The sequence below is a fragment of the Antedon bifida genome, chromosome 2 (genome assembly GCF_963402885.1).
Source record: "Antedon bifida chromosome 2, ecAntBifi1.1, whole genome shotgun sequence".
NCBI classification, from domain to species: Eukaryota; Metazoa; Echinodermata; class Crinoidea; order Comatulida; family Antedonidae; genus Antedon; species Antedon bifida.
In genome coordinates, this window is record NC_136227.1 from 5,896,474 (window position 1) to 5,908,270 (window position 11,797).

Below are 11,797 nucleotides of genomic sequence, written 5' to 3' on the forward strand. Positions count from 1 at the left end.
AGCAATATTTATGTAGCACCTTGTACATGAAATACCAAGAGAATAATGAAGGGAAAATGATTGTATTTGTGATTTATATACGGATACATACGTCCATAGTTACAAAATCATGGTCCTATTTTTAAGATACAAAAAGAACACAGCACCATGTACATGTAAAAATTGCAAATCATGGTCTTGAAATGAATGATTTCAAGGCCTGGGATTTTATTTGAAGCCTAATTGGGTTTTGGTTACATCTTTAACTAGTGTATTTAATAAGATTTAACAATCTAAATCTATTGTTTAAAATAGACAGACCACCACCATACACCTACTAAAGAATAAACGTTGGTGGTAAGAGTGCTAGTTGATTAGAGAAAAAAATCAAAGAAACTTAAAACCAGAACAAAACTATTAACCAAAGTACAATTTTTATTTTTTAGGCAAACACCCAAGGACTTAAACATTAATATATTGTTTAAAATAGAGACCACACCACACACCTGCTAAAGACTAAATGTTGGTGTTAAGAGTGATCTTTAATTAGAGAAAGACAAAGGAACTTAAAACCAGAAAAAAAATATTACCAACGTACAATTTTTATTTCTTTAGGCACACACCCAATGACTTGGGGTTAATTAATATATTGTTTAAAATAGAGACAATTAAAACTAAAGCATTTGGTGGTAAGAGTGGGTACTGTAGTACTAATAGTATACTGAGGTAGTTAAGGAAACAGAACAATATTACCAATGAATAACCAACACTTTCTTTAGGAACACATGCAAGAAACACAAGACAACACCTTAAAACAAGTCTTGAATCAACTTTTCAAATAACAAACATTCTATTGAGACAAAAAGTTCACAATAAAATGCCAATAAACAGTAAAAAATAACAACAATATAAGTTATGCAAAGAAAGGGCTCTGTAAAACCAGTGTTGAAATATAACAATTTAATTCCAATATAAAGTAAATTCATTAATAATAACATTGAGAAACTTATTTAATTAATTTGATTCATACAGTATGAATTAATTTGAAAAAATATACATTCATAAAAACTATCGTCAATAGAAACAGCCATAACACATTTGGCAAAGGTAAAAATCTCATTTCTGATTGGTCAACATGAGTAAAATCACTACTTTCAAAAACATTTGTCAATTAAAACATTTTAAATTTCTCAAAACTAAGAGCTCTATGAACCAATGAAACTCACTCTCTGTAAAAACTAGAGATCACCAAGATTGTTCAATAATCAAATATACACACATCTGAATCTTGGTAAATTTGTCCAATATCATAGGCAAATTCCATGACACAGAATCACATGTGTTTCACGCCTGTATCATAGACCCTAACCTAACATTTAACCTAACCATGATACAGGTAGAATGTGATACACATGGGATGCTGTATTATGGAATTTGCCTATGATACTGGATAAATATTGTTATATGTGGAGATACAGCACTGCTATGCTAGCATCATGCTGTCTCCTCTGCTAACTGTCAAACTGTTGAAACAGAAAGTCTCCACTGGGAGTCATCAAGATATTGTAATTGTCGTGTTTTCTTTGCCATCAAACGATACCACATAAAACCAATGATAATACAAATGACACTTTCAACATAGTAACCATCTAGGTCAATGCTGCACACACCTCCCGCTTTCAAACACACCTAAAAAAAAAATCCCAAAAAGATTATTGGTTGAAGGAGCTGGGAAATACTTTATTATGAAATTTATGTCTACAGAAAACCCAAACAATTCAATTCAATTAAACTTTATTAACCCAAATTCATTTTGTTGTGGTATACACAGATTCATAAAATGTTTCAAAAGCAGTACAGTACAACAATCATAATAATAATAATCTAAAAAATGTTTAAATACACAGAGACGAACAAATAGCACACAAATAAAATTAGGTTCATATTGCACAGCATTATCTTCTTAGAGTACCATTATTTCTTAGCAAATTTGTAAGAGCTGTCCATCTGGTTTTAGTGGGGTTTTGGAGGCTAGAGTTGACTTTGAAGATTTGCAGGGTACACACCATTAACACTGTGTAGTGACCACTCAGATATAATCACAAGACTTTATTAGAATTCAATACAAATAATGCTATTTCTGTGCAAACATTAAAATTGGTATCTGGCGACACTCATGAAAGGCTGATTAGATCGCAGAAATTTTTCGATTTTCTGGTGAAAGCAGTATGCTCCGGGTCATTTTGTGTCTTGCTGTGAAATTTAACAAATTTGACTGATATTTCGACAAAATATGTGTTTGGTGACGATTTTGAAAAAAGGGTTTCCTGTGACAAAGATAATAAACTTTATCGTACCTCTTTCTCTTCTTTGTTATCACAATCGTAGCCAGCGTCTGCACCGTGGCATGACCTAAACGTCAAGAAGTCGATAAGCCACAACGCAACAGTTGCTGGCCAATTCCCTCCTAGATTTGCTACAGTGTTCAGAAGGGTTATATAAGTACCACCAATTAGTGGATCGCTGATTTTCGAATGAAATGCCATAATAGATACAAACATACAATAAAGTGTCACCTGAAAAAAAAAAAGACAAAAATATAATAAAAAATAATACTTTACTCTCTTTGCCTCATCCTTCAGTTGGGATGTAAAGCTCTGGTTGTGTGTACAGTATATACCAAATGTCTTTAAAATCACAAATATATCTTACCTGGTGGAATGCGTAACACAACAGAATGACAATATAATAAGAGTTAGGAAATTCACCACTTTCAAGTTTCATTGATGGAGTCCAGTTCACAATGTACATAAAAACAATTCCCATTATTAATCTATAAAACCAAAGATATTAGTTTTTAATAAATATATATAATTATAATCATGTAAAAAGAGAACCACAATGTTCAATTTAGTGTAGGTTCCCTGGTGTTTAAAACCCGATATGGGACTGTAAAACGACACAGTAGGCCTATCCTAACCTCGCAGATAACTTCTTACTACAATTCACCAATTCTATGCATGTCTGTCCGTCTATAGGAGACTAGGGGTCGCATGGTCTTCAAACTTGGTGGGTGGATGCAGCTCGGTATAAGAAAGTATGAGTTTGCGCTTGTTAGGTTGTCAAGGCCAAATGTCAAGGTTAAATTTCAAAATTCTCAAATTTCTGAAACTTAGATACAGTAATCCGGAGGATAGAGCGCGTATTTGACGAGGGCATCACCCAAGATCATGCAATTTCAACAAGGAAGGTAAACAAAATTTTACTCAAATAGCGTTGACCAATCAGAAATAAGATATTTATCTTTTTTACAAAATGCTTTGATTATTTCAAATATAGCTTACCTAATGGGCATGGCCTTCAACATGACATCAAGCGGCTTAGGCCCTGTAGTATATTTAGCTATAACCCAAGGCAGTATAATTTGTATTGGCACCAATGGTACAGCAAGCATGGCTAGCCTTTCTTTGGGTACCCCAGCTTCTATTAGCTTCAAACCCGTCACACTGTCAGTGGCTGCAAAACCAATCTGGAAAGAAAGATAATAAGCTGGTTAAATTAATATACCGTATATAGTCTTGTATAAAGACCTGTCTATACTATCAAACTTGATTGTGGCAGTGATATCAAAGATTGTATAGCGCCGCTACGTGGCGCAAGATAGATAACTGTTGCCAAGCTCCTATCTTATAACACTACGCGCCCAGTAAATCCATGTACGCCATTCGGGCGGACAGGTTATTATTGTGATTTAAATGTAAATGGTTTAAATTTTCGGTCCGCCTCGAAGTATCTATGGTTAACCATCCGAGGATTGATTCATAGTAAAGGGAAGAAATTATGTAAACAAAGTAAAATAAAAGTTTCTTTGGGATCTGGACACTTTCCGATTAATTCTGTGTTTACATTGACATGCTTGGTTAGACAACTTCGTTCTTTGACCGAAACATCGTAGATATTGCCTTGACAACGACTTTATTCCAGTTCAAATTTTTCCGTCGGAATGGCATCCATGGATTACAAACGTCTTACCCCAGTTACCTAGCTTGCGTCGCTATACAATCTTTGGTGATATGCCCACATATGGTAGTGATATGACATCATCATGTCTATATATGGGCACAGATAGTGTAGACAGAGCTTAATCCCAGCCCACTAGAACATGAATTGGATATATTGGTGAATTGCTTGTTCTCAATCTGTCAATATTACAGTAATTATTAATACAGTTTTACATCAGGGTTTACATTGAACACTACTGTATTTATAGGAACCAAAATATGAGTACTTACTTTTATAGTAAGTGCGATCAATATGTATTGTTTTACTGGAACAAGTTTGATAATTTGATAAAGTTGCTTGTACGTTCCTACAACGCCTTCTATAGATTCTTCCTCTTTTTGATCAGAACGTTCATGTTTTAAAATAAATACTAGCGTCGTACAAATGATGAATACTAGACCCCAAAAAAATAGAAAATCTGAAAAGAAAAACAATACTAATTATATAAAACAGTACAGCAAAACAACGAATTATAGATTACTTTATAATACTAACAATGAACATTAAACATTTAACAATACAAAGGTTTGGGTACATACATTAAGGTAGAATTATAGTACAGTATACAGTATTAATTATTATCTTGCCATTTAAAACACATTTCAGAATATACTAGAAAACAGTCATACTAAGATGTTTAATATTGTGTATTACAGTAGTATATAAATTTAAATCAGAGATTGAGAGTTAATTGGACAAACCACCTATTGAAGTTTAACCCATATAGGAGAACGTATGAAGGAATATCCAGAGGGGCATATAAGCAGCATTTACTTTAAGAATTTGATACTGCCTTACTCATGATTCATCAAAAAATTGATGAATCAAATCTTGTTTACTTTCACTAACCTGTGAGAGTGAACAACCCCTCATCAGCTGGTTCTGAGCGAATATATGCATTACAAAACTCTGCTGATTCAAATGCCAGAAAAACAACATTACCAAGGAAATACCCAGCAGTCTGACCAACAGAATTGCATGTGGATGCGTAACCTAGGTTACGCTTTGCAAGCATCGTAAGGGCCCATCCATCCACCGCAATATCCTGAGTAGCCGCTAAAAAGTTCAATAAAAAAAATAACACTGTTAAGACAAGAACGTTTGGTTCTACGTTAGAGCCTTTCTCCCCAAGGAATGAATTCACATTCCATGAGAGCAATATCATTGTTGTCCCAATTAAATATTGTGTCGGGATCAGCCATGTTTTCCGTCGACCGAATCTTGAGATAAAAACCGAATCCACAATCGGTGCCCAGAGTAGTTTTAAACTGAAAGGCCAGAATATAAAACTCAACATGGCTTGCTGTTTGTAGGAGATCTTGTACGCTTGCAGAACAAGCGGTAGGCTACCAGCTAGGCCTAATGGAATCCCTTGAAGGATGTACAGAAAGAGAAGAATGGCCACATTCCATCGATCCTCTTCCAGTCCTCTGTGAGGTGCCATCTCTGTAGTTCCTGGTGTCAATAAACGTGTTCCCCCCTCGTCCATGTATCTTTCATCACTCTCGATACCATATTGAGTTCCAGATCTAGTAGTACTGTTATACGTTGTACGTGGTTGCTTTACATTTTTTCGGGATGTCATTCCAAGTGTATTTAATCTGAAAATATATATATTATATTTTTAAGTGATTGAATGATTGATTTTGGAACAGTTTGATGTATCAAAAAGTTTGACAAAGTATAAATAATAGGTTAGGTTAAAGATTTATATAATAATAATGATTTCAATATACAAGCAATTTATTGTATAACTGTATTGTTGCATATGCAGACGTTGCAATTTAATTTAATACAATTAAAAAACACATTCTATCAACTCTACTATTTTAGCTTTAGAGCTAGAGCACAAAGCCTCTCAACTCAGCCCACTTTATTAATTGTCGTATTCGATTTAGACTTTCACCGTTGAGTACAGTTTTTCCGCTGAGTACTTCTTTAACGGAGTATTTTGAGCGTTGAAATTGTTCTTAACGAAAAAGCTTTCGTTGTCAACGTTTTCTTTTCGAATGACTTTCTGTTGAGCACAAATTTACAATTCGAATACAAAAAGTACTCAACGAATCTTTACGTTGACAACAAAATCGAATACGACAAATAAAAATTGAGTGCATCGATCAAATCCTTTTTTATTTTATTTGTATAATTTATTCTATTGTGTGGCAATTCGGTAGGGTGGTTTATGATTGCTATGCCAAAATATAAAAATGTGTCATTTTATAAAAGAGTGAAACACAAGGCCTATGATTCACTATACTAACTAGTAGAAACTAGCCTCTAGTCTATACTATCCTAGGCCTAAGGCCTAGTCACTAGATTTACTAGAGGACCTAGGCTTAGCCTACTACTCTCTTTGTATTAAATTGTACCGGATCGACGGGTCACACCACGTCCACCGCACCGGCGAAATATGGCGTTCAGTTTTGCACAGCTGGTAGCAAAATTCATTGAAAATAAAGTCATTTTCAAATCCACTGTGTATACTATATATTTCTATTTCTTTTAAAAAGTTAATCTAGTTAAAAGATTTACCTTTTCCTGAAAAGTATTGGTACAAATTCGACTATTTCCTCTCTTCAAGTTCTCTGACTTTGTTCTGTTGCTTAAGAAGAACGCCTTCTACGGTGACGACGATACAAACAATTACAGCAGCACAATATGGTGGCGCTAGACTAATTTTTTTTCTCTGTCATCCTTACTTATTGCAGTAGTACTGCCACTGGGTTACTTTTTCCAAAATCAAAACTTTTCAATAATATAGGTTAAATTAAATATTATTGTTATCGCCGGTAAGTATTGTGGGGCATAGGCCAAGATATATGAAGGTGTCAAGGCTAGTTCCAAGCACAACTAGCGCTGTAGTAAAGGCCTATCTAGCTAGATTAGTAGTAGTAGGCCCCTACTGTGTAGGCCTAGCCTAGGCCCTATAATAAGATGAACGTTATGGCTAGAATAGCCTATAGGAGGCCTAGGCCAGGCCTAGTAGTAGGCTAGTTGAATTAGGCAGCGCTTCTTTTTTTATTATTATAGACCTACCTAACTAACAGTCACAAAAAATAAAAAAGATAAAATTTTTATTGTCATTTGATGAATTGTTTTGTTTTAAAATTTAATAAAATTATTTTTGATTGTTTTGTAGGAAACCAGCCAACAAGATGTCTGATGAATCTGATGGAGAAAGTGACACACAGCCACAACAGCAACAAATCAGCACAATTCAGTTGCCACCCCCTCAGCCAATTGTCATCGATCCTGATGCTACAGTAAATACTAAACCTATACCTAATGCACTTGTCAATTGTACTATAACGAACCCCAGGAGATCATCATAGATGAGTCATTTACAAATAATTAAAAAAAGATGGTACATCACATCAATGAACAATGGTCTGTCAATGTCTGTCATTTTACTACCCACCATATCCCTCATGAATAATATGGTCACAATGTGTCAAAATGGGTGCGTCATGGTCACCTAAAGGTAAGTCACTTTTTTGATGCAGGGGTGCATCATAATATTCATAAGGTATAACGGAAAATGTAAATGACACACCTCTCCCGGGGGTTGTATAGTGGGTCATACAATTGACAAGTACATAACGGGCTACCCAGCACATTTACATCCTTGAGAAAGTACACTTAATAATGTGTTAAACTGTTATATAACTTGTACTCATTTTGTTTAAAATACTTTCATTTGTTTTTTTAACAGGACGTTGATCTAAATCATCGAAGGATTGATAGAATCCAACATCTTGAAGTGCTCTATCAAGTAATTGTAAGTATCTAAGACCCCATTTACACTTACGTTTTGGGCTGGGTCGCGTGTAAGCACTCCATAAACTTAGGCCAGCCCTGAACCGTGACCAATGGCTTGAGAAAATGAAGTAAAGTGAATCTTCAGGGCCGCTGTGTAAACATGCTGGATCGGTCCCAAATGATTGAATGTGAACTCGATCCAGGGCCAAGACCCAAATTGTAAAGGATTCCCATTGTAAATGGGGTCTATGTATCTAGTAATACTCCACTGTAAGACGACCAATTTCTTTTGTATTTTAATTAGCCTACAGTATAAATTACTAGTTTTTTCAAACCATATTTAACCTTTTAAATTATTACTTTTTTTTAGTCTCTTTGTTTACGTCAAAATGAAATAGAGAAGATAGAAGGATTGGCACAGTTAGTGACATTAGAAGATCTTGATCTCTATGACAACAAACTAAAAAAGATTGAGGGTTTACAAACACTTACAAACCTACAGTGAGTATTATAAGTAGTAATACTGCATCATACTCTAATGCACTGTACACAAATATTATGCTAAATGTAGTCATCATGTACAGTGTTGTTGAGTATTTGAAACAGGTTAAATTTTTTGCTATATTGAAACGATATAGTCAGGTTAAAAGATGTCATAAAATAGGGTTCTGTGGGCAATTTGTGGTGAATGTTGGCAACCGGTCCAGATATACCTCTTTTAACCAAATACTTTAACTGAATACACATACATTTTTCAACAAATCTTTCCTCCTTGCAGTACACTGGATCTGTCTTTTAATGCCATTCGTGAAGTGGAGAACTTGGAGTTATTGGTGAAGATTAAGAAGCTCTTTCTGATTCAAAATAAGATCTCAAGAATTGACAACCTCTCTTCACTGACCCAGATGACTATGTTAGAGTTGGGCAGCAATAGAATTAGGGTGAGTAGTGTGTCATGTGAAGGAGAAATTCCATGAATAAGATGAATTTGTCTGATCTTATACTGATACTATAGGGCTCATTATCATCTCATTCTAAACCTTTCATCTGCTTCTCCTAAAATGGCATAATACAACCATGTAAAAGACTGGAAATGGCTGTCAGAATGGTCAGCATTCCATGTAAAGTTTTCCTTCCTAGGTTTAGTGCCAATATAATAGAATAAAGGTGTGTATTTAGACACATGGTTGGCCATGCCTCATCTCTGTACAGTAAAACATGTGAAGAGAGCAAATTATGAAATGTGTATTATATTTATTCCAGAAACTGGAAAATTTGGATGCACTGGTGAACCTCGAGAGCTTATTCATTGGCAAGAATAAGATAACAAAGCTAGAAAACTTAGGTGCTCTTAAAAAGCTGAAAGTGTTAAGTATACAGGTTAGTAAAACAACTTGACCTCACCAGTATGAAGACTCCAACATGAACCAAAATGTGCACCACTAACCACACTGCCATAATGTCAAAATAATATATGACCTTTATTTTCAGAGTAATCGAATAACTAAAGTAGAAAACTTAGATGAATTGGAAATGTTAGAAGAATTGTACTTAAGTCACAATGGTGTTGAAGCAATCGAAGGATTAGAAAAGAATGTGAACCTAACAACCCTTGACCTTGCCTGTAATAAGGTCAAAAGGATTGAGAATGTTGGACATCTTGTCAAGTTAGAGGAATTCTGGGTAAGAATTTACACTAATTTTCATGCATAGTACATTCAAATTTTACTTTTACTATATTATGTAAGCTTTGTCTACACTACCATATATGGACATAATGTCATATCACTACCATATTTGGGCATATCACTACCATATTTAGGCACATCACACTTTTTTTGGCAAACTAGTTTGATAGTTTAGACAGAGCTTTATGTACACTGTTTGAAATCCATATTTTTATATATATATTTTTGGTTCAAAAAGTTTAATGGAAACCTGCTGGAAAACTTTGCTGACTTAGATAAGCTACGCAACGCCACCAATCTACAGACGGTCTACTTGGAACAAAACCCAATCCAGAAGGATTCGGCATACAGACGAAAAGTGAAATTGGCTCTGCCATGTCTTGTGCAGATTGATGCCACATACTGCAGATGAGATCCTGATTAATGCCATCTCTTGTACAGGCCAAATCCACAATCTTCAAAAGATATTGTCAATGCCATCTCTTGTGTAGACTAAAGCTGTGTATGGCTGATGATATCATTGTCAGTGCCATCTCTTGTACAGATCAATGCCATTGGAGATGTCTATTGACCAAGTATCAAATGATCTTTTAGGTGAATTTAATTATACCATGGCACTGGTACTACTGCTAATAATATTAAAGGAGAGCCCTGGATAAAAAAACAAACTCATTGTATTATTTTAGACTCAGAATTTCCAATAATTAATTCACAATTTTGTAATTTTCAAGTTACAGTTAGTAATAGTTTATGTAGATGAATTTTATTGGTTGATAGTGATTTTAATTTATATATTTATATTGAACAAAACAGTGCTAAATGATGTATGTAGAACTTATTTATTTTAAAATTAGCTATAGTACTTAAATATACAGTTAGACACCTATTAAGGAGTCTCCTTAATAGGAGTGTCTCCTGAAATAGGGCTGCCCACATCATTTCCCCTAGTTTGTTCATAGGAAAGTATTTCCTTAATAGGGGTGTACCAAATTATTATTTTGTGGAATATTGAATACATCAATAATTAGACAGTATGTAGTTCTAGAATGGTGATGTTGTGTTGCATATTTTTCAATTTTTATAAATTTAGTAAGTTTTTATCATCGAGATAATAAAATTACATTAGCGTAACCTTCAAAATTTGTTTTCTATGATAGTACTGTGTGTACTGCTCTTTGAATAAATGTTAATGTAGGATTGAGCCAAGGCAATGTAACAAGACACTAAGGTCGCCTTGCCAAGATAGGAACTCAATAGTCCTTTGATCTTATGTCTGGCTGTGACAAATACCGCCTTTAATCTCCGGAGCTCAACATCCTGTTGTTAGATTGCCTTGATTGAGCCAAGTGACTTTGGCAGGCAAATAGATTTACAACAGGATGGGCCAATCAACTTATTGCAGCTTGGTTTGAGTTTAAAATACCAACTTGTCAACTACAGAATTGTTGCCTGCAACATTTAACTTGGTCTAGGCCTACAGGCTATCAATATTTTACAATAAATCTGACAAATAATAATTAATAAGTAATAATAAATAATTGTTGCTTACCCAAATTTTTCTTTCGGAAAAATCCTGTGATTTATCATGGAGGAGGATGTTATACCATGGACATCTCTGTTATAGATCTAAGGAAGAAAACTAATCTCTTCATGGTTATATTCTACTGTGGATTGCGGTTGTCTGCTAAACTTAACCTGTACCCAAAGTACTGTAGTGCGGCGTACGCCTGGATAAGTACTCACTCACGGGCAGTTGATCACCGTGTAGCCTAGGCTTAGACTAGAGGCCATCTTTTACTACGGACAAGTAAAAAACACATACCTACAATAATCGAATTGCAACGATGTGTAAATATGAAATATACGACATCGGTGTCATCGTAATTCCACACGATGTTCATTGAGCAGAAGAGAAGATATTTATTACAAACTTGGTTAGGCTAGAATAGTACAAGTTGTTTTCGTTGTAAGAAGTGGGAAGAAGTACGTCTGATTTTCAGACCGAAATGATCTAATTGGTGGAGATATTGTCACGTGTTGGTGAAAGTTTACTGGCGGCAAGCTCATGCTCAACATCTCAGCACGCTGGTATTCTCGACAAAAATTAGTTCTCTTTTTGTTTTTAATAATTATTAGAAATTTACACCAAATGTTGACTTTTTCATTTTATTTTAAAAATAAACAATTTCAACAGAATCGAAGGCGAGTCTAAGTATGATCTGACATGAGACGGAGATTAATGTAAAGACACGATAGACTTTTTCTTAGTTTCAGCTCAATTTTGTAAAAAAATAAAATAAATTAGTATT

At 34.6% G+C, this 11,797-nt stretch overlaps 2 protein-coding genes and 1 long non-coding RNA gene across 6 annotated transcripts; 1 reads left to right on the forward strand and 2 right to left on the reverse strand.

Moving 5' to 3' along the window:
- Positions 1-924: 924 nt before the first annotated feature.
- On the reverse strand, positions 925-6,688 carry LOC144835938 (acetyl-coenzyme A transporter 1-like). 3 transcript variants are annotated; one of them, XR_013611127.1, is made up of 8 exons: positions 6,574-6,688; positions 4,891-5,642; positions 4,272-4,459; positions 3,324-3,508; positions 2,692-2,812; positions 2,337-2,555; positions 1,328-1,668; positions 925-1,260 (listed from the first exon to the last, which is right to left on the reverse strand). XR_013611127.1 is itself a non-coding variant. In XM_078691071.1 (7 exons), exons 2-7 carry the CDS (start codon positions 5,624-5,626, stop codon positions 1,498-1,500), a joined length of 1,620 nt encoding a protein of 539 aa, XP_078547197.1. In that variant the 5' UTR covers positions 5,627-5,642; positions 6,574-6,688; the 3' UTR covers positions 925-1,497. The 3 variants fall into 3 exon arrangements, 1 of the variants encoding a protein (XP_078547197.1); XR_013611126.1 differs by having other exon boundaries at positions 925-1,266; XM_078691071.1 differs by having other exon boundaries at positions 925-1,668.
- A 46-nt stretch (positions 6,689-6,734) lies between these two features.
- Positions 6,735-10,048, forward strand: LOC144835942 (uncharacterized). The gene is made up of 8 exons (XM_078691075.1): positions 6,735-6,830; positions 7,181-7,304; positions 7,754-7,819; positions 8,171-8,301; positions 8,579-8,741; positions 9,064-9,180; positions 9,292-9,483; positions 9,727-10,048. Exons 2-8 carry the CDS (start codon positions 7,197-7,199, stop codon positions 9,898-9,900), a joined length of 951 nt encoding a protein of 316 aa, XP_078547201.1. The 5' UTR covers positions 6,735-6,830; positions 7,181-7,196; the 3' UTR covers positions 9,901-10,048.
- Positions 10,030-11,452, reverse strand: LOC144835943 (uncharacterized). Of its 2 annotated transcripts, none has more exons than XR_013611129.1 (3): positions 11,311-11,452; positions 11,038-11,114; positions 10,030-10,139 (listed from the first exon to the last, which is right to left on the reverse strand). It is a non-coding gene; the product is annotated as an uncharacterized LOC144835943 (long non-coding RNA). The 2 variants fall into 2 exon arrangements; XR_013611128.1 differs by having other exon boundaries at positions 11,038-11,127; positions 11,311-11,435.
- Positions 11,453-11,797: the final 345 nt, after the last annotated feature.